This window comes from Megachile rotundata, chromosome 2, assembly GCF_050947335.1.
Source record: "Megachile rotundata isolate GNS110a chromosome 2, iyMegRotu1, whole genome shotgun sequence".
Taxonomy (NCBI): domain Eukaryota; kingdom Metazoa; phylum Arthropoda; class Insecta; order Hymenoptera; family Megachilidae; genus Megachile; species Megachile rotundata.
This window is the reverse complement of record NC_134984.1, coordinates 4,605,768-4,633,235: the sequence shown is the minus strand read 5'-3', so window position 1 is coordinate 4,633,235 and position 27,468 is coordinate 4,605,768. Positions and strand designations below refer to the sequence as shown.

Genomic DNA, 27,468 nt, shown 5'->3' with positions numbered 1-27,468 from the left:
GGTAAGACAATCAACGCGGAGCATAATGGAACGGTTTCTCATCTGTTACAGTGATTCTCATTACGTTTTCTGTTTGCGGTTGCTGTGGTCTAATGGGCTTTACATAGTGATCGATAAACAATTGGCGAACTTGATCTTGAATATTTCGTGTAACCTCCTTATTGATATTTAATGTCGGCATTTGACTATCGTTGTCTGAAGCTATTTCAATATTCATTATTTCACTAATTTCCTGACTGAATTTAAATGAAACTCCTGTCGTTTTCAAAAAATCTCTCCCCAATACTAAAACGTTTTTCATGGTATTTTCCGTGACTACGTGCAGCACAACACTGTAGAGAATTCCTCCGTAAGTAACTTGGGCCTCGACGCATCCGACTATATTTCACTATTATTTATTCCCGTGAATTTAATAGATTTACCTGTATCGCGGATAACATCGTTCGGTATGTTACGTGCGGGAAGCGCGCGTATAAAGCCTCGAAGATTTGTTTGCCCTAACAATATTAATTGTTAACAGGACTTAATGTTTTGTGGATCCGGAGATACGCTAGTCCCATACGGGCCCTTTCACAAGATCGCAATGATTATAGGATATGACGGAGGCAATAAAAGAAATGTAATTCAAAATAATTAAAAGATACAAAAGATTATATTTTATAAAATATGAAGAGATTAGAATGGTAGCGTATATAATATAATGTGAATCACAATGAACTGAACAAAAATATTGTAAATATCCGAGACGCGCAATTCGTAGATTCGAAGGAGAAACAATTACTCAAATACAAAATAATTTTATAATCCAGTGAGGGAAATCCCAAAGTTAAATAATTAACTACTGGATCTACTTGCCGAAAAATTCATAAAATAGCTGGAAGAATAAAGGAAACAACTCACCGAAATATGTGTACTTGAATGAATTTAGAATTAACAACCTCTTGCAAAACGTGAAATGCCAATTACGCCTGGTTCCTGGGAAGAACACACACACATGAAAGCGCTCCACCAATGATAATTTTGAACTGACCAATTGTGAAATTCAATTAAACTATAAAATAAAATTATAATTTAAAAATTAAAAAGAATAGAATTGAATATAATTAAATAGAAAAATAGAATAATTAATTGAATTGAAAATTTAATGTGATTATATAACGCGAAAGTTTTACGTGAAGATAGAGTCTTTGTCTGAATTTTGCACTTTAACAAATTCAAGAACAAACTCGTCTCTAAACCACTTCACGGACCCTCGACACGCACCTCGCGATTATACACCGAAGAGTGTCGCAACTTGCACCTCTCGGAGAAGACCAGAGTGGGCCTAGTCCGAAATTGTTTATGTTGCATTGATATGCGCCTAACGAATTAGGCTGCGAGGCCAATGCGTAAGAGACCGTGATTCGTTAATTAGGTGGTGATGGTGGGTGCATGTGTTCCTCCCTTGTCCAGCTCTTATCTTTCTCTCTTTCTATATAGTTCTTTCCTTTACCCTTGAGCTATGGATCGTTAATTAGCTATTGAATAATTTTACATGCATAACCAATACAATATAAAATGTTAATCTGTATACATTATAAAATTCAGAATGAAACATTATCTATTTCGTTTTACAATTATTAAAGTTAAATCGCGCTCGGTACTGTAACTATTGTGGAACTGATTGACGTGTGCGTATTGATAATAACGGTATAAAGAAATACTATGGGTAATTTATATAATTTTGTAGTGTTGCAAAGACAATTTCTATTACAATTTTATATTGCGTCGTGGGCCCTTGAGGAACATTCTAGAACGCTTGACGTTATCGGACCACACTAGTGCGACTTCCGTTTATATTCGGCGGTTCGGAGAAATGAAATGATCTAAGATTTTGGCCGTGGGACCACGTTGATTTCAAGGAAGGAATGTGTTATATTAACAATCATAGTTTAGTCGCCAAAAGATAATCTATCTAATAAACATTGAAAGACCGTTACTGCGTTCGATCAGGGTGTTCCCAGAATGCAATACGCATTATCGATACACATCCGGTCGGTCAAAACTACAAAGGAAATTTTGAAAAAGATTCCTGTTCGGAACGTAACAGGTATAACCATAAAATAGTTTTTATAAAACTAATGGGACTACCCGAATTTAATAACGCGCTTATCTCTAATTGTCTAAAATTATTATCAGCAGTTCTTAAATCTAATAATACCGTCGGGTAAAAATCGTTGTGTTCGGCTTCGTGAGGAACTAAATAAGCGACGTCTCTCAAAGCTAGACATTGCTCGACACGGTGCCCCATATTACCGCATTTGAAGCAGGTTCCTCGCCCTCGTTTAGGCCTCTTGCAATCACCCGCATAGTGCCCCATCTCGTTGCAGTTGTAGCATCGGACATCCTTCAGGTCCTTCGGGCACTGCTCCCGGGTGACCCTTGTTGCTGGTGGGTTGATTTCCCGTTGCGGTGTTGTTCTGGACCTTCTCGCCTCCGCTGGCTGCGTTGACCTCGCAAATGCCTGCACCAACTCTTCGACTGTACGACAGCCTCGCCCTGCAACCACTGTTCTTAGATTTTCGTCTGGGATTCCCTCGACAATGTAGTCGACCACTTCGTCGTCAGAAATTGGCACTCGATTTCCCAGCACGACTTTATCATGGACATAATCGGTGAATGTCTCGTCGCTTCTCCAGATTATTTTCTCGAACTCATAGCGTACTCAGTCGACACCCATACATTTTATTTGTCCCGACCAGTAACTCCTCATGTGACATATCCACGCAATTCGGTTTCGATTGATACCATCTCAAAGCTTTGCCCTTTATTTTACTGCAAATCATCGCCTTTGCCGCCCAATCGTCTAATCCATGTGTTGCAATCAGTCTCCTCATCTGCTGCACCCACGTTTCCGCATCAGCACTGTCGCCGTCGAAGTCGCTTATCAATTCTTTAAGATGCTTCCAACCGACATCACGTGGACGTGACGACATGCTCGAAGGCGAAAGTCGGACAAGTTCTAATTCTTTTCGTAATAGTTGAACTTCACGTTTCGCTAAATCTCTTTGTCGCCTCAACAACTCAGCCTCAGACAGGGGCCTCTCCTGCTGTTCGCTGGTTCTTATCTGAATTTCTTCCTAAGCCTCAGTTCCCACCACAGAACACTGTGCAATCGATTGCGTCGTTAAACGCAACGATGTTTCCGGAATACCACTTTCAAGTAACCGGGTCATCAGCTCGGCTTTTGTCCCCGATGTTGCCAGATCATTTCCCCGACACAATTCCTTCAATTCTACTAACGTAAGCGACGACATAATGTCTATTCTAATGGTCAATGTCTTAACTAAAACTTAATAACGCACTTGGTCCTTTCACGGTAACGCACAATTCACAAAGTTAATTAGTGAACTTATTTCAAAACTGACTTCACGAACTTATTTCGCACTTTGTATCTGAACTGCACTCGCGTACCGTGATATCCCAATTCCAAATTGTAGGAGGTCGAGGGGTATTTATTAAATAAATATTTCACGAGACAAAAGATCTTTATTGTTTCATGGTACGCGAGTGCAGTTCAGACTGTTCGTCGCACGAAAAAATGTCATGCTCCAAAACAAAACGCATCGCGATGCATCGACGCCTAGGCGTTCCCCTCGCCGCACCCGTACGCGCTACGGTCTATGGCCAACTATACGGAATAACCGCTTACACATGTATGACGATTTGTTTAGTACCGACTGTATCTGCACCGTGAAAGTCGTTCCACCTAAATGCACGCTGCTGGTCAGTCCTGCGGCGTGTACTTTTATCAAGTGAAAAATTTCCTAAAAAAAATTTAGAACTGCTGTCACCTGTTAGTAATGGAGCTTGAGCGAGAAGTATCAACCAAAGAAGATGCTATAAAATTACATTCGCTCATCCACAACCAGCTGTGTGCACCAATTTGAGTGCCCATGTTAAAGTACGCCTGGTTTGCATCAGGCTTATCGACGTAAAGAGAGAGGTATTTGAAAACGTCAACGAAGTCTGCTTTCCGCAAGAAGTACAAAGCAGCAGATGTCTATGCAACAATACTGCACTAATTCAATGCGCGAAATGCTTTTCGAAATTATGTTTCATATGCTTTTATGACAAGTTTCACCATTGAGCGGACAATGAGAGGTAAGAAGTAGCTAGTCATATTTTTATACTAATGCTGTTAATCTGATAAATGTTTTATTTATGGTTTCCTTTCACAATTTATTGTTACCAGACACGATTAACTGGCAGTTAAAGGGCTTTTCCCCTGTTCTTCTTGCGATATGCTTTTATTGTTTTGTAATAAATATTATTCTGTACTTATACGAATGATAATGACAAATAAAACTCTTATACAGTTTCTAGTCATTAAACACATTTTATGTCCAATTTATTTAAACTCCATCATGTATCTTTATATGTAAAAATAGACATGAAATAAAAAAAAAGTTATTATTCACCCTACACGGGCTCGAACCCGGCTCCTAACGACGAGGAACACCGATCCGTTGCTGCTACGCTAAACCCATTACGTATAATCGTTTGCTACAGAACTGAATTTAGCGAGTGAATTGCATCTTCAATTACAAATATCTAAAAAATTATTCAGTAGTGGCACCTATAGCCATATATCTTCATCAACAGGGAAATTAAATCTACCATCTTTCAAAATTGAAACTAAATCCGTGACCCCAAGACCTTGCACTCTCTTTGTTAACCAATTCTTTAGTTGAAGCAATGTCTTGCGTTCCGGCATATAACCGACTACGACGTAAAATTAATTTATAAATGAATTTTATTTCTTTAACTAATATATCATTTGTACTGCTACGCGATATTTCGCGGCGCGGATAGTTCGGCGTTGCCGCGACCCCGCCTCGCCCGCGAATACTGCAATGGCCCTTTCCGAGCCCGCACGCGATTACGACCGTCGCGGCGTCTCCGCGGATTCGCAGACGAGTAGCACTTCGGCGCCCGATTCGAACCCGTTCAATATCACTTTTAATTTACTTTGTTTTTGGGCGCCAGACGCTTCTCAGCGTCGAGATACCGAACTTTACCGCGGAACGATATTCTACGGTAGTAAGATGGCAAACCGATAATATCACCGACCGAAATGGTAGAGTGGCGGGATTCTTCAAGGGTAAAGGAGCCAGACGCGGAGGCGGTGAAAGTGATTAATCCGGAATAATTCGGGCGAAACCTCAATTTAGCAGTATTGGTTAAAGACAACATGGTTTATTTAAATCTAATTAATTTAAGGGACGTACAGCGTGACCGAGTGTACCGGTGATCGGTGGATACGTATTCTATTCGGCGGAAGGCCCAGTTACCATATTTTGCGAGATTTTTCCCCGACAACGGTAGATTGCCAATTCCTAGGTATTACACGGTCTTCAATTCGGTATCGATTCTCGGATCGGTATGCGACGCAATTACTTAAACGTTTGCGTACCAGAGGGTTTTGAAAAAACACGATCGAAAAACGCCAAGGAGCGCGATCGCGCTCCTTCGATTATGTGTCGAAAAAAGCCGAAGAGCGCGATAGCGCTTGTCATATTTAATGCGGTAAACAATCTGGCCGCGGTTCTCGTGTTTGTTTTTTCTATACCATCATTCTTTATGCAAGTGGCAAAAAGAACGGAGTGTTATAAAAGTGCGATCATCATTGCTAATAACCGTGTCTTTGTAGAAATTATTAGACGAAATAAAGCAGGAGGTAAGTGCGGTGTTAGCTGAGGTTCATTGAGTAATTTTTAAAATTAATTTATTTTAACCCTAAGGAGCTATAATGAGCCGAAAAACTAAAATTACTAGCGTAAACGAAAATCCAAGTTGCCCGAGTGACACCGATGACTCTGACATCATTCCTGTTAAGAAGAGCAAGAAACGTATTTTCAGTAGCTCGGAGAGTGATAGCGATTTTTAACCGACTTCGAAAAAGGAGGAGGTTACTCAATTCGATCAGTATATATTTTTTTTTTTTTTTTTTTTTTATGTATGTTCGCCGATTACGCCTAACTGGGTGGACCGATCGGAATGACACCTTTTGCATATGGAAGGTGCTGACTCCCCATTGGTAACATTATCAAAAAATTTTTCATTTTTTAATTGCAAAGTGTTGTTATTGCAAAAAAACCGGCAACTTTTTTCTTTTCTCTATGTATGTTCGCGCATTGCGCCTAGCTGGATGGACCGATCGGAATGAAACCTTTTGCATATGGTAGGTGCTGACTCCCCATTGGTACCATTATCAAAAAATTTTTCATTTTTTAATTGCAAAGTGTTGTTATTGCAAAACAACCGGCAAATTTTTTCTTTTTCTATGTATGTTCACCGATTACGCCTAACTGGGTTGACCGGTCGGAACGAAGCCTTTTGCATCTGTTGGGTTCAGACTCCCCATTGGTACCATAATCAAAAAATTTTTCATTTTTGAATTGCAAAGTGTTGTTATTGCAGAAAAACCGGCAACTTTTAAAATAAACTTTTCTCGATTTTAGTGCGCTTTCAATATCTTATTGCGGACATGATTCTGTGCAATTTTATTCATATACAAATTTCGCGGAAATGTTTAGTTTTCGAGATATTAGTGAAAAAAATTGTTATTAACTTTTGAAATCAACTTCGAACGATTTTTATGTCCTTCTAATACGTTATTAGTAGCATGATTCTAAACGAGTTTTTCCTTATGCATAATTGGCGGTAAACTCTAGTTTTCGTGATATTAGCGAATAACTATTGTTATTATTATTAGTGGAACGCCCCGTGCTATGCACGGGAAAGACAAGAAAGGGCAATTACAATGCACTGTACCAAAACACTAATTAAGCTTTGCCGCTTTGACACGCAACTTATGCAGCAAGATGAGTTCACGTTGACGTTGGTGTATTATTCCCATTGCTTGGTACAGTCTCCCTACCGTTCTAACAAACATTTTTTTTATTTTTTAGTTGCAAAGGATTATTTTTTCTATGCATGTTCGGCGGTTTTTCCTAGGTGGGTGGTCCGATCGGAACAAAGCTTTTCGCATCTTGTGGAGTTTAATCCCCATTGATATATCCCCATATTATAGTATGTCCCCATTGATACCATTATCAAAAATTTTTTCATTTTTTAGTTGCAAAGGATTATTGTTGCAAAAAAAGTTGAAAAACGAATATCCATGTTGTCTTTTACTTAATTATGCTCATGGCATTTACGCAGTCAAAAAAAGCCTGGAAGAACTGTCTCACAGTATCCTATAAAATTCTCCCCATTCCACTAAAAAGCGTTAAATAAAATAATTTTCGGAAAAAAAATACACCGACTTCGAAATGCACTAAAAAGTATAAAATAATTTCTATTTCCTAATGAAGTAATTTCTATTTCTCTGAATCATACAATTACGTCACAGATATGAATTAAACCTATTTACTCGTTAGGTAGTATATTAAATACATTTCAACTTTTTCGGAGGCGTTTAAAATTAAACGTTTACTGAAGTATTTTTAATTATGCGCCACCTCCGAAAAGGTTGAAATGTATTTAATATACTACCTAACGAGTAAATAGGTTTCATTCATATCTGTTACGTAATTGTATGATTGAATGAAATACAAATTACTTCATTAGGAAATAGAAATTATTTTATACTTTTTAGTGCATTTCGAAGTCGGCGTATTTTTTTTCTTAAAATTATTTTATTCTTTTTAATTTCCCTTTTTGTGTCGGTACTTGTAGCTGATGATCGAGACCTTTTCGCGTTGACTGGTAGTATTTTCGTTGGAACGGGATTACGGGATAGTGCATCCGTATTGGCGTTCAGATTTCCAGCTTCACATTTGATTTCGTAGTCATATTCGCTTAACTTGATTCGCCATCGTAGCAACCTTGATGTTGGATCGGCGACACTGTTCAACCAGACTAAGGGTTTGTGGTCGGTTAGGAGGAAGAATTTTCTTCCGTAGACATACGGGCGGAAGTGATGTGCTGCATAAACGATTGCAAGTAATTGTCGCTCCCTGGTCGAGTAGGGTAAGGTTGCTCAAGTCGTACCCCCTAAGAAAAAACCTGCATAACAATGAGTATTTAGCAAATATGTAAAAACCATATTTGCTATTCGAGTCTAGTGTAAATATTGTTTTTATTTATTAGAACAACTCTGAACAATCTTTGTGTTGTCATATAAATTATGTAGGAATTATGATGATAAAATGGTTTTGCACCGTTTTGATTTGGTTTTGTGCAAAAGAAAACTCTTTTTATTATGTAACAAGGGAAAACAAAATTTTAACACAAATATTAACGAACAAAACTTAACTGTAACTTTATTTAGCAAAACACAAAGAACTTTTAAAATAAAACGACTTCACAATCTTTTAATAACTTTCACGACTTTTTCCCGACTTTTTTACGCCTATTTTCCTCATACGTCTACTCTCACGACCCGGTCTCTAATCAACAACGCTCCTTTCTTTTTTAAAAAAACACACATCAAGCTCGCTCGCTTACAACGTCTTGAACTGTCGATAACTTATAATAATTTACAATATTATTACCGACGATTAACATTTATTATCGATGATCAATTACCGACATACGGTCAGTCGGTCACTGACAGCGTCATTCTCTCAGTCATTCTCTCATCATTCTCTCATTCCCACACTCGGCCATCCTGCACTAGAACCCACCCTCGGATGCTGCACCTTCCGAATCCTCGTCTTCGTCGCTCATCTCCGAATCCATGTCCACCCATGGTTTCATATGGTCCGCAACAGTGGTTGTCTGTCGCGGCCCTTCATGATCTCCTTCTTTTTCTACAACGTAGCGATGGTTGCGCAATGTTCTGCTAACGCGGTACGGACCAAGGTATTTCGTTGCTAGTTTCAATCCGGGCCCCAATTGAGTTCGCTTGATTGCTACCAATTCACCATCACCGTAGACTCTAGCCTCCTTCCTGTTTTTATCATAAGTTTTTCGATTTTCGGCCTGGATCTTTGCAATGTTGTTTTTAGCGACTGTCCTCTCTTTATCCCGTTCTTCTTGAAACATTGTCGCCCATTCCTGTTCAAGAATCTCCCGAACCGGTGCGTCATCTTTCGCTCGCATTCGTGTCCCGAAAAATAATTGAAAAGGCGTGGTGTTTATACTTCAATGATGTGTTGAATTTATATACCTCTGGATTGACTCTAGATATTTGAACCACTCATTCGGATTCGGCGTTGCCAATTTTGTTAAGAGTGGAATGAGTGTTCGGTTCAGCCTTTCGACTTGTCCGTTGCCTCGTGGTACACCTGTTGCAATGAGCGAATGTTCAATTTTTTCTCGCACGCAATATTCTTCAAATTCGCTGGAAGTGAATGCCGTTCCTCGATCAGAGATAATCCGACGCGGATTCCCGAATATAACCGCCTGTTTCTCTAAGTGCCGAACTACCTCGCGACTATTAGTGGTTTTAGTCGTATACAACCAAACAAATTTAGTAAATGCATCGACTACGGCAAAAATATATTTATAACTTTTTTTTATCGACAAAAGCGGGCCGAGGTGATCAATATGATAAGTGTCAAGAGGCAACTCTCCCTTGTCAATCGGATGGAGAAACCCATCCTGTCTACCTGCTTTTCTTTCGGCTAAAATACATTGCACACAATTTTTAACCACTTTCTCAACTTTCGGCCCAATACCCTGAAACCAGTAGTCCCCACGCAACATCGCCTCTGTTTTAGCCACCGCAAAATGCCCCCTTTCATGTACACTGCGTATAAGCTGCGACTGTAACGCCTTCGGTACCACAAGACGAATATCATCCTCAACTAATTTAAATAAAACACCTCCTCGTGTTAAATAACCCTCAATTTTCCCCTGCTCAACTAACTCCAATACTTTCCGAACTCCTTTATCCTCCCGTTGCGCCTTGTAAATTTTCGCTGATAAACCATCCAATTCTCTATTTACTAATAGGCATCTTGGAAGAGTATTTCGACTCAGCGCGTCAACATGCGCCATACGCTCACTTGCACGATGCTCAATTTCGTAATCGAACTCCTCCAACAGTAGGGCCCATCTAGCAACCCGAACACATAAATCACGCTTATTCATAGTTACGGCAAAAGCCTTACAATCTGTTACAATCTTGAATCGTATCCCTATTAAATATACACGAAATTTTTTAAGTGCCCGCACTATAGCTAAAACTTCAAGTTCGTAACTCGCGTATCTTGATTCCGCAGATGTCGTTTTCCCGCTCGCGAAGTGTACAGGGTGCATTTTGCCATCGCTATCATCATACTGCATCAAAATCGCCCCAAACCCATACATTGAAGCATCAGTATGCAGTTCAGTTGCCGCACCTATTTGATACAATCTTAATTTCGGTTTTTCACACAATCGAGCTTTCAAAGTTTCAAATGCTTTTACTTCCTCATTTTCAAATTTATCAAGGCGTATTCGCGTACAAATTTACGGAAATAACCGGTCAATCCTAGGAAGCTTTGTACATTTTTCGCGTTCTTCGGTATCGGAAATTTTACTACGGCTTCCGTTTTTTCTTCAGAAGGCTGAACATTCCCATTCTCTATTACATGTCCAAGAAATTGAACCCTTTTCTGTAAAATTCGGCATTTTTTCCAATTAATATTTAACCCCCCGTCCCTTGCCACTAAAAGCACTCTCTCGAGCCTCTGCACCCCCTCTTCAATGTTATTCGACGGTATTATTAAATCATCCATATATACCATTACAATTCCCTCATTTATCAATCCCCTGAACTCAGCGTGAATAAATTTAGCGAAGACAGCTGGCGAGTTGCAAAGACCGAAAGGTACGCGTAAAAATTCGTACTGGCCATCAGGTACGATAAAAGCAGTAAATTTTCGACTATCCTCACCTACTGGCACATGGAAAAATCCGTTTTTAAGATCGAGAGTGCTAAAAATTCTCGCCCCTTGCAACGCATCCAACTGATCTTCGACAAGGGGTAAAGGATAGCGATCTTTTACAATTTTCTTATTTATCTGTCGATAATCTACACATAAACGTGTGGAGCCGTCTTTTTTTTTACTAAGATGACAGGACTAGCATATTCAGAAAGCGATGGCCGGATGATACCATCTCTCAACCACTTTTCTATTTGTGTATTCACAATTTGCCTTTCTATCGGAGCTAATCGCCTCGCTCGCTGGTAAACTGGCCTGTCGTCTTTCAATATTATATGCATTCGCACTTCAGTTTCTCGCGTTTTATCAGGGATATAACTTTCAACCAATGTCTGTACTTTTTCCTTAATCATACTCTCTCCAAGATGAGATAAGTCTACCTTTGATTTTTTCTCATCACATTTAATTAGAAAAATATCCGGAACCTCATTATCAGAGTCAGATTTTTGGCAAGTTGGAAGGATTGTGACCGATCCGCAATTTATTGTTACTTTTACTGAGCCCAAAAAAATCCGTACCTAACAAAACGTCGTGCTTTAATACCGTATCTAACACCACATGAACCATAACCTCATACAAATGACCGTCCACCGCGAGTTTCGCTATAAACTTTCCTAACGTCTTAAAAGTAGTTCCCCCTACGCCTCGGAACACTAACTCGCTTGTTGATAATCGCGGCTCGCCAATTTTAACATAGCATGCTACCGTCATGAGAGTCAAGTCACTACCTGTATCAATGAGCGCTAGAATGTCATGATCATTCATTCTCACCGTTTTATAAGTTTTTTCCGCTGCCGGTTGCTCCACGTAATTCGTACTCCGGGTTGCTTGCTTCTCATCATGTTTTTTACATTCTAGAGCGATGTGTCCATATTCGCTGCAATGATAGCATTTTAATCCGCGCTCCTTAGTGGGACAGTTCCTGCTAATGTGCCCCGCTCCTCCACAGTTATAACACCTATCCGATCCTCTTCTTGGCGCCCATTCGTCAACTCTTCTAACTCCTGAAGTACCTGCTATCGCTGCAGCCACAGGTTTTGGATGATTTACTCGAACACCACCAGTCTGCTGATTTCCTGACGGCAGCGAAAGCTTCTCGAATGCACGCAATAATGCATCCGGAGTGACGAAACATTGCATTCTTGCTTGATTCCGAAGCATAGGATCCGGAATTCCCTCGACCAGATACTCAACGAGCTCTATTGGATCTTCCACCGGCACCATGTTTGCTTTTATAATTTTATCATAAAAATATTCATCAAACGGCTCACCCCTCTTCCAAGTCCGCTCCTGGAACTGCTGGCGCACCGCAACTACGCTTGGTCTATGGTGAAACATTTCTTTGAACCGGTCAAGCAGCTGTTTAACATTCATCTCAATGAATTCTGGACGAGACTGCATCCATTCCCTAGCTTTTCCTTGCAGCCTCATTCCTATTAGAACTTTCACTTCTTCATCCTCAAGCCGATACGTTGCCTGCAACATCTGAATTTGCTTGGCCCAGCTTGGAAAATCTTCCGACTTCCCGTCGAAGAATTTTAGCAACTCTGCAACAGTCGCCACCCCTATCCGACTGCTACGCACTGCCGGCTGTTCTTCGGCAATACTCGGACGCTCCATTCTTACCATCTGAAGTTCACGCTGCGTGACTGCAAGCTCACGCTCCATCAAAGCTTTTTCCCGTCGCAGGAGATCAATTTCTAAACGACTTCTTTCAAGTTCATCTTTTCCCATTGTCAAAGGAGCACTTACCCCACCAACTGCTCCTTCTTCCTCTTCCGTGATGGACACACTTTCATTACGCAGATCGTTCTCCTCATTCGAAGCATTCATCCACCTGCCCGACGGATCATGTTCGTGCAGTCGCGCTATTAGTTCGGTCTTACTTCCTGATGTATTTAGTCCGAAAGTTCGCAGCATGTCCTTTAATTCTGATACAGTGTGCCTCGGCATATTTTGTTCTTAAACATTTGATTCTTTGCACGCACCAACAATGCAAATAACCACTCAATCTTTTCGGATCCTTTTCTTTTTAATCCCGGACGAGCCCCCAAAATTGTAGGAATTATGATGATAAAATGGTTTTGCACCGTTTTGATTTGGTTTTGTGCAAAAGAAAACTCTTTTTATTATGTAACAAGGGAAAACAAAATTTTAACACAAATATTAACGAACAAAACTTAACTGTAACTTTATTTAGCAAAACACAAATAACTTTTAAAATAAAACGACTTTACAATCTTTTAATAACTTTCACGACTTTTTCCCGACTTTTTTACGCCTATTTTCCTCATACGTCTACTCTCACGACCCGGTCTCTAATCAACAACGCTCCTTTCTTTTTTAAAAAAACACACATCAAGCTCGCTCGCTTACAACGTCTTGAACTGTCGATAACTTATAATAATTTACAATATTATTACCGACGATTAACATTTATTATCGATGATCAATTACCGACATACGGTCAGTCGGTCACTGACAGCGTCATTCTCTCAGTCATTCTCTCATCATTCTCTCATTCCCACAATTAATCTAAATTAAAAAAAAGTTGCAAAGGTACGACTTACGAAACCAGTGCCTTAAGTCATACCACCTATGGCTTAAGTCGTACCTGCCTAAAAATACAATTAGGTATTTATTTAGAATAAATTAATTAAGAATGGTCATTTTATTAAGAATTAAGATTCAATAACAAAAAAAAAGAATTCAATAACAAGTTAATTTTTATTAAACACAGGCAACACACACATATTTCTTTATTTTACTGTTAACTCCTGCGCATAGGTCGTGCACCCATGTTTTACATTTCAAGCACTGAATCATATTTTCTTTTCGATCTTCTGCATAAAGACAACAAAACCAATCGCCTATATCTATAATTGCATTTCCTTTCTTCCTTTTAATCTTTACTGCTGATTCTTTTTTAATGATTGCGTCTTTTTTTCTCTTCAATGCATTTTTTAAATTTTCTTTATTTATACTCGATGTTATTTCGACTGCCGGCGTTACATTTGTACGGCTTCCGTTTATTATGTCTGGAATCGGCCACAACGTATTTAATTGTTGTTTTATTTGTTTCGAAATTGAAGGAATTGTGATAAGATCCATAGTTTCTTCTTCTTCTTGGGTTTTTTGTGTCGTTTCGTGTGCTGGAGGAGCTTCATTATTCACAACTTCATCTGCATTTGTGTGCAAAGACTCTTCAGTCACTGAATCTTCCATTGGAGTGCAGAAATCTTCATCCTTAAATTCATGTCTATTGCATGGCCAAATACCGGTAGATTTAAAGCCATTCAAAGCAATATCCATACGAACAGATTTTGAGTATGCAATCCCCAATAATTCTGACACAGTACTTTGTTTAATTGTGTTACCGGGATTTGTTCTCAACCAAGTAGATGACGCTTCATTATAATTGGCTTTGAGGGATTTGAAAAAAGATTTATCCAAAGGTTGGAGACGATGCGTTGTGTGTGCAGGAAAAGATAGCATAATAATGCCATACTCACACGCTAGATCGATAGCTTCGATATTTTTTGTATGCGTGGAGTGCCCATCCAAAAGAAGTAGTAATTTATTTTCATTACTTTTTTCTAACTTGATATATTTGATGAAATGCTATAACCATTCAACAAAAAGCTCTGATGTTATCCATCCGTTCTTAGAACATCCGAACACTGTTCCCGGTGGTGCTCCTTTTTTTAAGCAATCGTTCATCCGTGTACGTTTAAATATTACCATAGACGTCACGAATTCGCCTGCCGCATTCATAGAACATATACATGTAGTGGTCAAACCCCTTTCACCACTTGTAATTGCCCCAACTTGATGTTTGCCTTTTTGAGCAATTATTTTAAATGGTTTGTGTACGGTAGATAATCCTGTCTCATCAACATTATAAATCTGGTTTGCAGTGAAATTATATTCGTTTAATATAGATTGATATTTATCAAAGAATTTGTAAACTAATTCTTTATTGAAAGCTTTAGCCCTGGCCATTGATGTTGCTTCTGGAGTACGTAAGGATAAGCAAGGATTATTGTTTCGGACGCTGGTGAAGGAGGATACTCGCGCAGAATAATATCACGGATTGCACAAAGTTTAAAGTTCACCGAACGTTTATTCACACAGAGACAAAAAAGAAACAAAACCCAAGATGAACACAAAAGAATAATGAAATACACACAAAATTGTTTAATAATACTGTGAAATATAATTGCCCGCTGAGTAGGATTAACTAATCAATTTTACGTCTGTTGGGTTTGGCGGTTAGAACCTCTCGGAGCTCGCTGGTATTCGAAGTGTAACGAATTCGCGGTATAACGAAAGAACGGTGTACGTTGTATTCGAAACAGAGGTGTAGAGGACGAACAATATGCTCGGGAGACACAGTCGTTTAAATTTGTCATCAAGTAATCAAACAGGGATGAAAACAGAAAGTTTTTTCAAACGCGTGGACGACCTGAAATAACGGTCAACCGGTGTCCCGAACAATTATCTTTCATAAATTTATAGTACCACTTCTTCCCTGCAATTTTTTTTTCTCTGTTAAAACGGTGTGGTAAATTATATTTTTCAGCGAGTTGATAGGCAAGTTTTCTTAGACCAGTTGCAGTAAGCCCAAAAGAGCTTGCTTCTAACTTGAGTGCGTATGCAACCAACTCCCGTTCTATAGTATTGCTCAAATCCTTGGGCCTTCCAAATTTGACGTTCCTATTTAATCCTAGAAAATGACGTCGTAACGTTGGTTTTGGGATCCCATATTTTCTATGAGCTTCATTAAATCCAATAACACCTTGCGATAATTTGGTTAAGGGGGGATCCTGCTTTAGGAGGCTCAAAAAATCGATTTTTTTTTATCGCTTAAATCTATTCCTAATGTATCTAAGAATATGTATTCAAAGTTATAGAGGTTAATTCGCAATAGTTTTAAAGATACAGCACTAAACGGAGTAGGGTGTCGAACAGGTATACGAGCGCCCGAGCAGCTAAAGCGTGCGCTCCTTCTCTCGGTCAAATTATAACCCGCCGGAGGTCGGTCCGGCGTATCTTTATTTCAAAGTCTTTGCCGGCTCAGCCGGTATGCCGGGTTCGGTTCCGGGGGTACACTACCACGACTTACAAACTAACGCGACCTACAAACTAGACGTGGAGCGCGGAACGCAGATGCTCTTACTAACTAAATGTTTACACAGTATCGCTAGGGAAGGAGGAGAGTCCGGGAAAGGAGTTTGGCCTTTTGCCGCTGGTACAGGTCCGACGCTGCTTATAGCCCTGCGCCGTCCCCCAGGCACAAGACCGTTGGTCCGAGAGCACGTTGCTGGTGTCCCTCGGCGGTCGGGATACCTCCGTCTCGCGGCGTAGCCAGGCGTCGTAAGGTGAGGAGTACGGAGTCTGGTTTACGACCTGAGGACAATCGTATACGCCCTGCCCCAGGTCACCTTCCGTTGGAGGAGAGTAAAAGGAAGTACATCAAAAATCGTGGAGAGAGCCGCACGGTGACGATTCGGTGAGCGGTCGGTTGCTCGTACAACGGTTCGTCTGGTGCTCTCTCTCTAATCGGCCCGCGGCTCGGTCTTATATATGCCGCGGGTGCCGATTCTACCGCGAGAACCGCGGTCACGGCTAGACGCCATCTATCGTTGGTTTTTGGTAGCGTTCGCGCCTGGTAGTAGGCAACTGCCTACTACCGCGTTACAAAATAACTCCGAACTATGTACCTGCAAAGGTTCAACAGTCGTTCGAAACAATAGTAGAAGGACTGTGTACTATAAGTTATTGTAGATCATAATTATAGATTTAAGAAAGTTTTGGAATATTGAAGTAATAAAAGGCCAAGGAACCATTACTTATGCATTTTTACCCGGCTGTAGTAAAATACATAGTTGTATTTTTCGGTTCCGGATGTAGTATGAAAAAGTCGAGGTGATCCTTGGGTTTATTACTGTTACGGTAATTTGTACGAGGTCGAGTGTCGGATGGGTCACCGTACGACGGTTTGTGCCAGATGACCCCTGGCAGGGAGAAGTGGGAATTCCCAATTTGAGGAAAGTCACCCCCTTTCCCACTCTTTCGTTTTTCCCTTCCCTGTATACCTGGAAGATGTATATATTTGTATGCAAATCAAGACGCGGAGTATGTCTTAGTATACTCGCCGAAGGAAATAAACTCACGTTCGTTATTTTGTTATTCTTGTGAAATAGTAATTCCTTTTTGTGTTATATCATGGCAAGTTATCCCAAAGGCGATAAATCGAGCAGTGATAGTTCTGCAAAGCCACGAAAACGCAGATTTCACGGGAATCGATTCACAAGTGAATCAGACAGTGCGGAGGATAGTACAAACAGTAGTGCGAAGAAATTAGCCACCGCAAGCACCGAAAATATAAGTGTAGATTCAGGTCACTGTTACCGAATAATTGAATTTGTGACAGTGTTTCTTGCAATTTCTGAGATGGTGTTATGTAAAACTTGTAAACAAAACATAACATTTGCAGAGAGTGGACATCGAGGCTTGGGTTTTAAAATTGTGATGTCATGTATGTGTGGTCAACGAGAAATTAATTCAGGACCGTTAATACACACCGGCTACGAAATAAATAGACGAATAATGTTTGTGACGAGGCTTCTTGGTGTTGGACGAGAAGGCATCAATGTGTTTTGTGGATTAATGGACATATGTCAAGGTTTAGCGAAATCAACATACGATAAAATAGTGCAGCATTTTTACTCAGCGTCAAAATCAATATTTAAAAGTGTATGTGAAAAAGCTGTCAAAGAAGAACAAGAAAAAATGTAGAAAATGGACGAACCGCAAATTGTTTGAAGGTTTCTGGCGATGGATTGTGGAAAAAACGTGGCTTCACTTCATTGTTCGGTGTAACAACTCTAATTGGACATTATTCTGGCAAAGTAGTTGACCTTCTCGTTAAAAGTGGATATTGTCACTCATGCGCCCTAAATAAAAATAAATTAGACGATAACCAATTTGCGGAATGGTATGAAGATCACAAAGAATCATGCTCCTCTAATCACGACGGTTCAGTCGGGAAGATGGAAGTGGACTCCATCGTTGAAATGTTCATAAGATCCGTTGAAAAATTCGGAGTAAAATATACGAATTACATCCGCGACGGCGATTCGAAAACTTTTGCTGGTATACTTAAAATGAATCCATACGGTGACGATTGCCCTGTTACTAAAAATGAGTGCGTGGGGCATGTACAAAAGTGTATGGGTACTCGACTCCGAAACAAAAGGAAGGATGAAAGCTCGGAGGGAAAAAGCGGTTGACGGAGAGCCTAATTAAAAAATTAACAATCTACTATGGTTTGGCTATAAGAAGAAACATTAATTCTGTCGATGCTATGAAGAAAGCAAGAATGGCAACACTGGATCATTATTGTTCGAGTGATGAATCTCCTCGCCACGAGAATTGTCCGGCAGGCGCCGAAAGCTGGTGTGAATGGCGCAAAGCTGAAGCCACGAATTCTCTTGCGTCTTTCAAGCATCCTGATCGATTAATTGACGAAAATGTGGAGAAACATATTCGTCCAATCTACGAAGATTTATCAAGTGACGAACTTTTGACGCGATGCTTAGGCGGGCACACGCAAAATTCGAATGAATCTTTCAATTCCACTATCTGGTGCATGAGCCCGAAACACCTGAATTCTGGCCTAAAAATCGTTGAAATTGCTGTCTACATGGCTGCAGGAATGTTCAACGAAGGATATTCTGCAATTTTAAATACTATGCAGCTGCTCGATTTGAAAATCGGCCAGCTATGTAAGACGCATACGGATACTTTCGACACAACGGATCGAGAGGGAAAATCGGCGTACATCCTTTTCCAGCAAGGAAGCTTGCACAGCCCGTAGACTTGAGCAAATGCATCAAAATGAATTGTTTGAGGAAGTTGAAGGTCTAATTTATGGCGCAGGAATAGCTAATTAGCGTATTGTTACTGTAAGTAATTGAAAATTAACATTTTTTCTGACCGCAAACTTTAAACGCGTTTTCCCGGGTTTTTGTTTTTACGATTTTTCTAAACTGGCGGGCGTGATTGTAAAAAAACTAGACGACCAATCTGAACAAACCAAGGCTTGTTAGCTTCAGTTTTATATACTCTTCTATTTGAACTAAAAAAATTCACGAAAAATATTTTTAAACAACTTTTTTAGCAAGTTGAAACAATTTTTTTTTTTCAAAAAAAGGAAAATTTTCTTCAAACCTGAGAAAATTTTACAATTTCACAATTTTTTTGGTTTTTCTTAGTTCAAATAGAAGGAAAGACTATGAAAATTAAAATTCTCTTTGGTTTTTTAATTTCTTCAGCTTTTTTTGGTTTTTTAATTAGTTTTAAAAGCGTTGCACAGATGTGCATAAAAATCGGCTGCGTTTCAATATTTTTCTGTACAAAAATTGTTTTTTTCTTGTTCAAACATGTAGTAAAATAATCTAAAAAGTTCACTAGGGTCACCTTTTTTTTCTGTCCTAAAAAAATTCCCTAAAGAACGCTCTTTTTAGGGCTCCTAAAGCAGGATCCCCCCCTAACGCCTGTTCCATGTCTTCATTTTTCCAACGATTATAAACTCGTTTTAACATAATGGCCTACCAAATTACAAAAATCAAAAATCAAAAATAGAAAAGAAAGAAGAAGGTAAAAAATCGGTCGAAATAAGAATTTCTAAAGCCTAAGTCACCTAAGTCGTACCAAGTACGATTTAAGCGTCTCGCACAAGTACGACTAACTAAGGACACTACGTAAATTGTTATTAAAATTAATATAACCTCATGCTGATTGATCGTAAAAACTTACAGCACTATCTACAAAGCTCCAAAAACAATAAATACTTGCAAGATTAACTATCATAGATATGTAGAATATTATACGAAAACAGCGACAAACTTCTTAATAACAATATCTCTTACAAAGGACATCACCAAGGTGTTACACGCGGATTTTAACGAAATTTACATATGTGGTAGCTTTTCAGAAATCACTTGACACGTATTTTTTTATATCTACGGACATGCATGTTGAGGGGGTGAAAATAGCCCTCAAAGTTCGATGTTGAATGCATTATCTTCGACTATCGTTATCTGGGAAAGCCGAAACCGTTATCACGGCATTTACCATATCAGAAAAGAACTACGCAGCCGCTTGGAAACGCCTTAACGAAATATACAATAATAGACGCGTTCTCGTTCTTCGTCACGAAACCCTCCTTCGCACCGCGAACCGCCCGCTTATACGAATCTTTTGTTCTTTGCTTTTCTTTCTTTTTGTATTTTTTATAATAATTACCTTCTTCTTTCTTTCCCGTTCTTTTGTGTCGTGAGTGCGTGTGTCCACATTGTGGTGTGTACCTGTCCGACGGAGGAGACGACATCCATCCGCCAAGGAAAAGAAAAGGTAGGATCTTTGCCTTCTGTAAGATCCCTAAGCGTGTGTGCGAGCGTGTGTGCGTGTGGGTGGTTCCTGGCGATAGGGCTACCAGCCCCGGCGACGAGGACCCTAGGGACCGTATTCGCGGAATATCTTTACCTCGATTTACGCTTTCCGTTTCCGCGATCCTGGGCCGCTGACCCCAGTTCGGGTTATCTTTTTTTTTTCTTTCGTTGTATTTTGCATTTAGGTCCAGCGTTTCCTTTGCTGTCCACGACCCCCAATTAGCGAGCGTGACCCAGTTCCCTTACCGAACTTTGTACCATGAGGGGCTCGTTCGCGTTCTTCTCGAAGGGCTAGCTTCGGCCCTTAATAAAGCTAAAGTTATCTTAGATAGTCGCGGATTCTCTACTTATTTTCTGTCCCCCCTTGAGTACCGCTCCCGAAAGAGCTGCCGGAAGGGCGATTCCCCCGGACGCGTGCGTTGCACTCGCGCCCCTTTAAAGAAATCGTCCGTGGGTGTGCGTATCGGGACGTGGAGGACCGCTTTCCCTGGTTGCCCTTCACCTCAGGGACTTTTCCTTTCGTCCCTCCCACCGATCCGTCACAACTTTTCGGACAATAATGGCCCAAATATTTTTCTTTGGATTTTGGTCTGGAGAACATGCTGGCCATTTAATTATATTAATTTTGGTTTTTTTTTCCAACCATGTTACAGTTTTCCGGCTGGTGTGTACAGTCGCGTTGTCTTGTTGGAAGGTCCAATTTATATCATTTTCATTTATGAAAGGTAGCAAGTTGTTGCGCAAAATTGTGATGTACTCATCCATTTTTTTTAATGGAAAAGCCAGTTGCAACATGCTATCAATGCAAAAGGCACCCGAAACCATAATACTTCCTCCGCCAAAATTTCTTTTCGAAAAGTATTGCGGTTCTTTTGGGATATCTCGCCAATACGAATTGTAGCCGTCTAGACCGTCAAGATTAAATTTTTTTTCATCCGAAAATATAACCTGATTATCAATGATAGAAGTTGAAGTAAATTGGTGTAAAAAGATTTTGACATCTAAAGTTAACACCGGCCTTATTCACTTGTTTCTGATCACTGAATAGCCAAAAAAAATATTAAAACATTATATACTTTCGTAACGTAGAACATTTTATTTGCATATTCGTCATATACATTTTAACGGTAATTAAAAATAGAAACAAAATCGAAATTTTTAATTTATAATTATAGAAAAAAATACAGTTTCTTATTTCATGGTGGATTATTACATATACATATATAACGTAAACAGAAAACAAAAGTTTTAATATTTAAGGCAAGTGTGGTATTTCTCGAAACATTGTCCAAGATGTAAAGGTACTAAGCATTCAGCACACATAAAGCTACTCTCGCTTCTTTTTTTACCAGCAGAGCAAACTTTTCACGGACGTCGTACGTATCGGTTTTTTTCCCTGATCCAAGAATTCTGGAAACTTTATGTTTTTTCATATCACCCGAAAGTCTCTGGGGGTTATCAAATTTCGGTGTGCGAGGTGTAGGAACAAGTACAGAAGTACTTGAAGTATAAGAATCAGAATTACTAGAAGTATCATTCAATACATCTTGTGTATTTGCGAATTCTTCGATCCAAGAACGTCCAACAATATGTAAAAATTGTTTATATTTTATAATGTTGCCATTCAATTCAATATGTAATCTAAATGCATTAAACATTGCGCAATTTAAAAGAAACAAGACTGTTTTCTTTGTCCACTTTACCGTTTTTCTCATGATGGAATAATATGATAAATACTACACCCATCATATATTTATTATACTCTATGACGGAATAGGGTTTTATAATTTTTTGTTTAGTTTTCCAGTGTATTTTATTTGTTTTCATTAATTCTCCCGAATGTATCGTAGAAACCATGTATACGACCTTCTGTTTCGGCTTCCACGCCTGTCCTAAAACTTCACCCTTTCTTTTACATCTATATTCTCCAGTTTTCAATTTGAGATGCCGTAAAGACTCGGGAACACCCCTATTTGCTCTAATTGTACCACAAACTCGTGTACCATTTGTCATAAGCAATTCTGCAGTTTTAATGCTGTTATAATAGTTGTCCATATAAAGTGGTGTCCCAAACATATATTTTTATCAAGTAATGATATAATTGTCTGGTCCAATTTTTTGCCTTCCGCACAGTATATTTCAATGTTGGAAACATATCCGGTTCTAGCTTCACATAGCATACGGCAAAGTAAGCCGTACTTTATTATTTTTGCTGGATTGTATGTTTTTATAGATAATTTTCCACGCCATGGAATAATGGATTCATCAAGCGAAAGTTCTTTCCTAGGCGTATATACAGATTTAAATTTATCTAATAAATAGCTCAGAATGGGCTGAATCTTCTCGAGCTTATTAGAATCCGTTATTGTTTCATTGTTTGAAAAATGCCACGTCCTCTAAATCTGGCGAAATCTATTACGTGGCATTATAGCGGAGAACGATGGTGTTCTCGTGTAAAATTCGGAGCACCAGTAATCATCTTTTACATCTTTCTTTACCTGGCCCATCATTATAATTATACCAAGAAATTTTTTCATCTCGGCTAGAGTAATATCATGCCATTTTGACATTTTCTTCTTCTCACTCATCTTGTCCTTATTTTGGTGGTAATAGATGTTGGATTCATTGATCATTAATTGAAACAAATCATTGCCAATAAACAATTCAACAACTTCTTTTACGCTTTTCTCATCAGTAGGAAAAATCTTTGGGCCGGGCTCACCAGTAAAATCTGGTATATTAGGAATTTTATCGACATCTGACCATATTTCACTGTGCGATTCTGTGGACATTTTACAATCACTGGAATCATCGGAATCGCTTGAATCCTGTAGTGGAATGGCTCTTGATCTTCTTCTTGGACCCACATCACTATCGCTGTCCTCGACTTCTATATCAGAATCTTCTGAATGTACCGAAAAATCCGATAGAGAGTCAGCAATATACTCATTAATAAGTTCACTCATATTAAATGGGTAAAAAGTTACAGAATAATAAAACTTGTTATACTGTTCAACCAAAAGCGTAAGCGTACGAAACAGATAATGACTATGAAATGCACTGTTCGAGAATAATTCTGGCTTTGATTGTTTCTGACCCATTCGCATACGTTTTATTTTTGAAGTATAAAAAATGAAGATCGACATAATTATGCAAGTACAGTAAATATTCGATATGTGCACAAATGATCTGTACGATATGTGCACCAAAGTTATCCCCACCACTGGGGGGAAGACCCCTTCAGACGCCGTGAAGCTCGATCGTCGAGAAATGTAACATGATCCGGGGTCGGGTATATCCGTGAAGCAATACATATGCAAATATAAAACTTTTTTATTTTTGATTTTTTCGAGAACCAACTTTTACCAATAAATTCTTTACATTTTTCTGATTAAAATGAGACCAAACACGACATAATTTGGGCTATATTTACTGGTTTAATTGACGATGAAAGTTTTTCACGTCGAAGAGGATAGCGAGTCAAAAAGAAAGAGACGCTACGATCGTGGCAGTCGGCAAAGATCAAAAGTCTGTTCGATTGTTTGCAATACTTGAGCATTGCTAATTTTTTTATTTTTCATCCATTTTTTTATATAACTTTTTCCATCATATTCGTGATGTTTTCCTGATTAAAATGAGACCAAACACGACGTAATTTGAGTTATATTTACTTGCAATATCTTATTAGAGTAAAATCATCGATGTACGCGTAACACTTGAAATTACAAGTAAATATGTCCCGAAGTATGTCGTGTTTGGTCTCATTTTAATGAGAAAAATGTTACAAATATGATGGAAAAAATTTCAAAAGAAAAAAATCGGAAATAAAAAAGTTTTATTCTTGCATTAGGAGTGTCTTTAGATTTTGGTGAGGTAAAAATAAAGTTTTGTTAACTATTTAATAAGAACAATAATAATTTATTAATAAAGGTATCTCTTCGTTGCGCGTGTGTTCGGCCGAGAGGCGCGATTCATAATGCCACGAGGCTTGTTGCCACGCGTACCCCTATAAAACAACAGCGAATCGCCCCGCGTAACGGTTTTTGGCAAATTTCCTATCCCCCAAAAGTACCTCGCATGACCGTTGCTAATAACGGTCATGGAAAAAAACCCAAGCCGATACAATAGTACCTTTACGATATACACAAAACCTCAGACCCGAAAGATTTGCGTATATAGAATATTCACTGCACCTTTACGATATACGCAAAACCTCAGACCCGAAAGATTTGCGTATATAGAATATTCACTGTATGTCGTATATGTTCGAAAATGTACAAGAATTTCGGGCAACCAAATGAAAATAAAAAATCAAATAAAACGATAACTTATGACAGATTTTTCTAGCGTTGCGTCCTTGATTCGTTACAATGCATACAGCCGAATAAGGTAATCAAATGTGCTATTGAGCCAAATCAAACGCCCAATACATCAGTCGGTAGCATATGTAAAAGGAAAAAATCGAACTTCTAGTTTTTGGCCTATTTTACTGAAACGTTGAGTTTCACATAGCGCATATCATACAATTCTTTCATATTTTTCGAGCGCAAAGTGTAATTGTAAAAAAACAATAATATATCACTAGAATAATCGTAATGTAACAGTCAAGCCTTTTTATGTTCCATTATTTTCATATGAAACTTTTACTATTACAGTTTTGACATTTTTCTAATTAAAATAAGACTAAACACAACATAATTCGAAATATATTTATTTGTCGTTTCAAACGTTACGCTTACATCGAATGATTAGTTGAATTAATAAAACTCTTTTTGCTTTTATATTGCGTAGTTGCCTCGTCACACATGTTTCCTAGAACCTAATTACTTTTACGATTTTTTTATTTTCAAATCTATGACCAAGCAAATAGTTCACACTTACATCACTTTAGGAAGGATACTTTAGAAGGATCTCTTTAAAATATTTTAATTAAACCTAATTTATGAATATCTTAATAACGCAGTATATTTTTGTACGTGTAAAAAATTTTAAACCGGAAAAACAATAACGAAGAAAAGTACAGATTTTATTTTTTTGTAACGCACGAGAGTCTGATCGAAATTGAGCGGTATCTCAAAAGTAATTGATCGACGCAGGAATTCGATTACCGACTTTTCAGTACAGATATTTATTTTTGCTAATTTAATTAAATTGAAAATTCAACGAAACTTGTCTACGTCTACGTAATTAAAAATAAAAAAGTTAGGAAGGCATTAACATTCTTAAAAATTGGCACAAAATGAATATCGCGATCGAAAGGGGATGAGGTCCGCAAAAGAAACAGTACATCATTTAATATCTATTCTACTTTTTATTTAATTGCTTATTCCTCCGTATATGTTACATCGAGAAATGTGGATGTCACCTCTTCCGCGGTATTCTCTTCGGCCTCTTCCCGATTCTGAGTACCGCATCAACCTTTTCAGTATTTTTCGTATCTGCAACAAAAAAATGAAAATGTAAAATATTTTATATGTATATATTTTTTATATATATAGTATATAAAATAGGGGACAAGGTTTTAAAGACTGTCGAAGAATTAATTTCATTGATAAAATCTGCGTTTGCTCAAAGTTTTGATGTAAATAATAATGAATTAAAAGCAGAATATCGTCGCGAACATGAAACGATTGAGGAGTTCGGATTCCGGGCTAGTTATAATAATTTTTTTGCGAATACATAATTTATCGTAGGGAAATAAATCGGAATAAATAAATGTGAAACACATTACTTACTTTTTTTCCAGATATTTGTGAATTTATGCTGCTATTATTCCTGTTTTGTCCGTTTTGCGGCCGTTCTCCCTTTCTTTCTTCTTCTTCTTCTTCTTGCGTGTTCTCCTCCTCTACTTTTTTCTCTTCTTCATGTTTATTTTGTTCCTCAGTGGAGGCTATATCCATCTAGAAATAAATAATTTACATATTGTAAATTTGTAATTAACACTGGCAAGACACCGTACGCGTGACATTATACGCAAACTACTTACTTTTTCAACTGCTTTCTCTAAACTTCTTACTTTCTCCATGGTCACTTTGCGATTGCTGGATCGTCGATCGATGCTGGGATTCGAAGCTATGCACCCCACCACTACCCCTCACTCCCACCACTACCACTCATTTCCACCACTGACTCTCAATATGGGTACGCATATTACTTCACATTACGTTCTGCAATATCCGAATGCAACGTATCGGAATTTTTTGCATTACGTCTACGTATAGAGTGATTTAGCTTTTAAATTATTTAGTTATTTACTTTTTTTTTAGTATTAATTTTATTTAGTTTATTAGTATTTTTTTTAGTATTTTTATTATTTTTCTTTTCGAAAGTGAAGCGAGTGAAATGAAAGTGAGTGCATCGAAAGTGCGTGCACCGAAAGTGCGTGCACCGAAAGTGAGTGCACCGAAAGTGAGTGCACCGGAAGTGAGTGCAACGGAAGTGAGTGCACCAGAAGTGAGTGCAACGGAAGTGAGTGCACCGGAAGTGAGTGCAACGGAAGTGAATGCACCAAAAGTGAGTGCAACGGAAGTGAGTGCACCGGAAGTGAGTGCAACGGAAGTGAATGCACCAAAAGTAAGAAAAAAATTATACGCCTCAACGAAGAGGTACTCCAAGAAAAAAAGACTTCATAAAAGGCGATGTAGTTTAGATGCTTCGACAAGGAATACAACACTTGCTGAGGAAAGCGAAAATCAGCCGTCAACATCCGACGGAAGGACCTCCATGTTTTCAATATGCGAGGCAGTACCAATAGCACAAAATGAAGAAACTTCAGAAGATACGATATCAGCACACACCTCAGATGGTGAAAACGGTACCTGGACCGTAGAAGAAGTACCTTCAACCCGGCCAGAAGAAACGCCGTTTTTTTCAAAGGGATTAAACATCGTAAACATACAGCACATGTTTGAAGAGATGAAGTAAATGAGCCATCATGCCGACAATAGAGAAAACTGCGGGATAAAATACTTGCAGACTGGCATGCAACAGTCGGGCTTGAAGACTACCCTCAAGGTAGTGTGCACTATGTGCCACTATGAAGGGGAAATTCACAGTCAACCCGACGAAATTGAAGAAATGGACGTAAACCG

The 27,468-nt window shown here is 38.8% G+C and overlaps 1 protein-coding gene, 1 long non-coding RNA gene and 1 pseudogene across 2 annotated transcripts; 1 reads left to right on the top strand and 2 right to left on the bottom strand.

The window, feature by feature from the left end:
* Positions 1–633: 633 nt before the first annotated feature.
* LOC143265903 (uncharacterized) lies at positions 634–1,494 on the bottom strand. The gene is made up of 2 exons (XR_013040697.1): positions 1,264–1,494; positions 634–1,051 (listed from the first exon to the last, which is right to left on the bottom strand). It is a non-coding gene; the product is annotated as an uncharacterized LOC143265903 (long non-coding RNA).
* Positions 1,495–17,147: 15,653 nt separating this feature from the next.
* Positions 17,148–18,877, top strand: LOC105663717 (uncharacterized; annotated as a pseudogene).
* Positions 18,878–25,680: 6,803 nt separating this feature from the next.
* On the bottom strand, positions 25,681–26,858 carry LOC143264000 (uncharacterized). Its single transcript, XM_076529082.1, has 3 exons — positions 26,364–26,858; positions 26,113–26,277; positions 25,681–25,815 (listed from the first exon to the last, which is right to left on the bottom strand). Exons 1-3 carry the CDS (start codon positions 26,400–26,402, stop codon positions 25,693–25,695), a joined length of 327 nt encoding a protein of 108 aa, XP_076385197.1. The 5' UTR covers positions 26,403–26,858; the 3' UTR covers positions 25,681–25,692.
* Positions 26,859–27,468: the final 610 nt, after the last annotated feature.

What these genes read in the sequence shown, in the direction of transcription:
- LOC143264000 (XM_076529082.1), bottom strand. Translation starts at nt 26,402, where the DNA reads ATGGAGAAAGTAAGAAGTTTAGAGAAAGCAGTTGAAAAA. An exon ending in TAGAGAAAGCAGTTGAAAAA is followed by an intron (nt 26,278 to 26,363) that starts GTAAGTAGTTTG and finishes ATTTATTTCTAG; the next exon opens with ATGGATATAGCCTCCACTGA. An exon ending in CACAAATATCTGGAAAAAAA is followed by an intron (nt 25,816 to 26,112) that starts GTAAGTAATGTG and finishes TTTTTGTTGCAG; the next exon opens with ATACGAAAAATACTGAAAAG.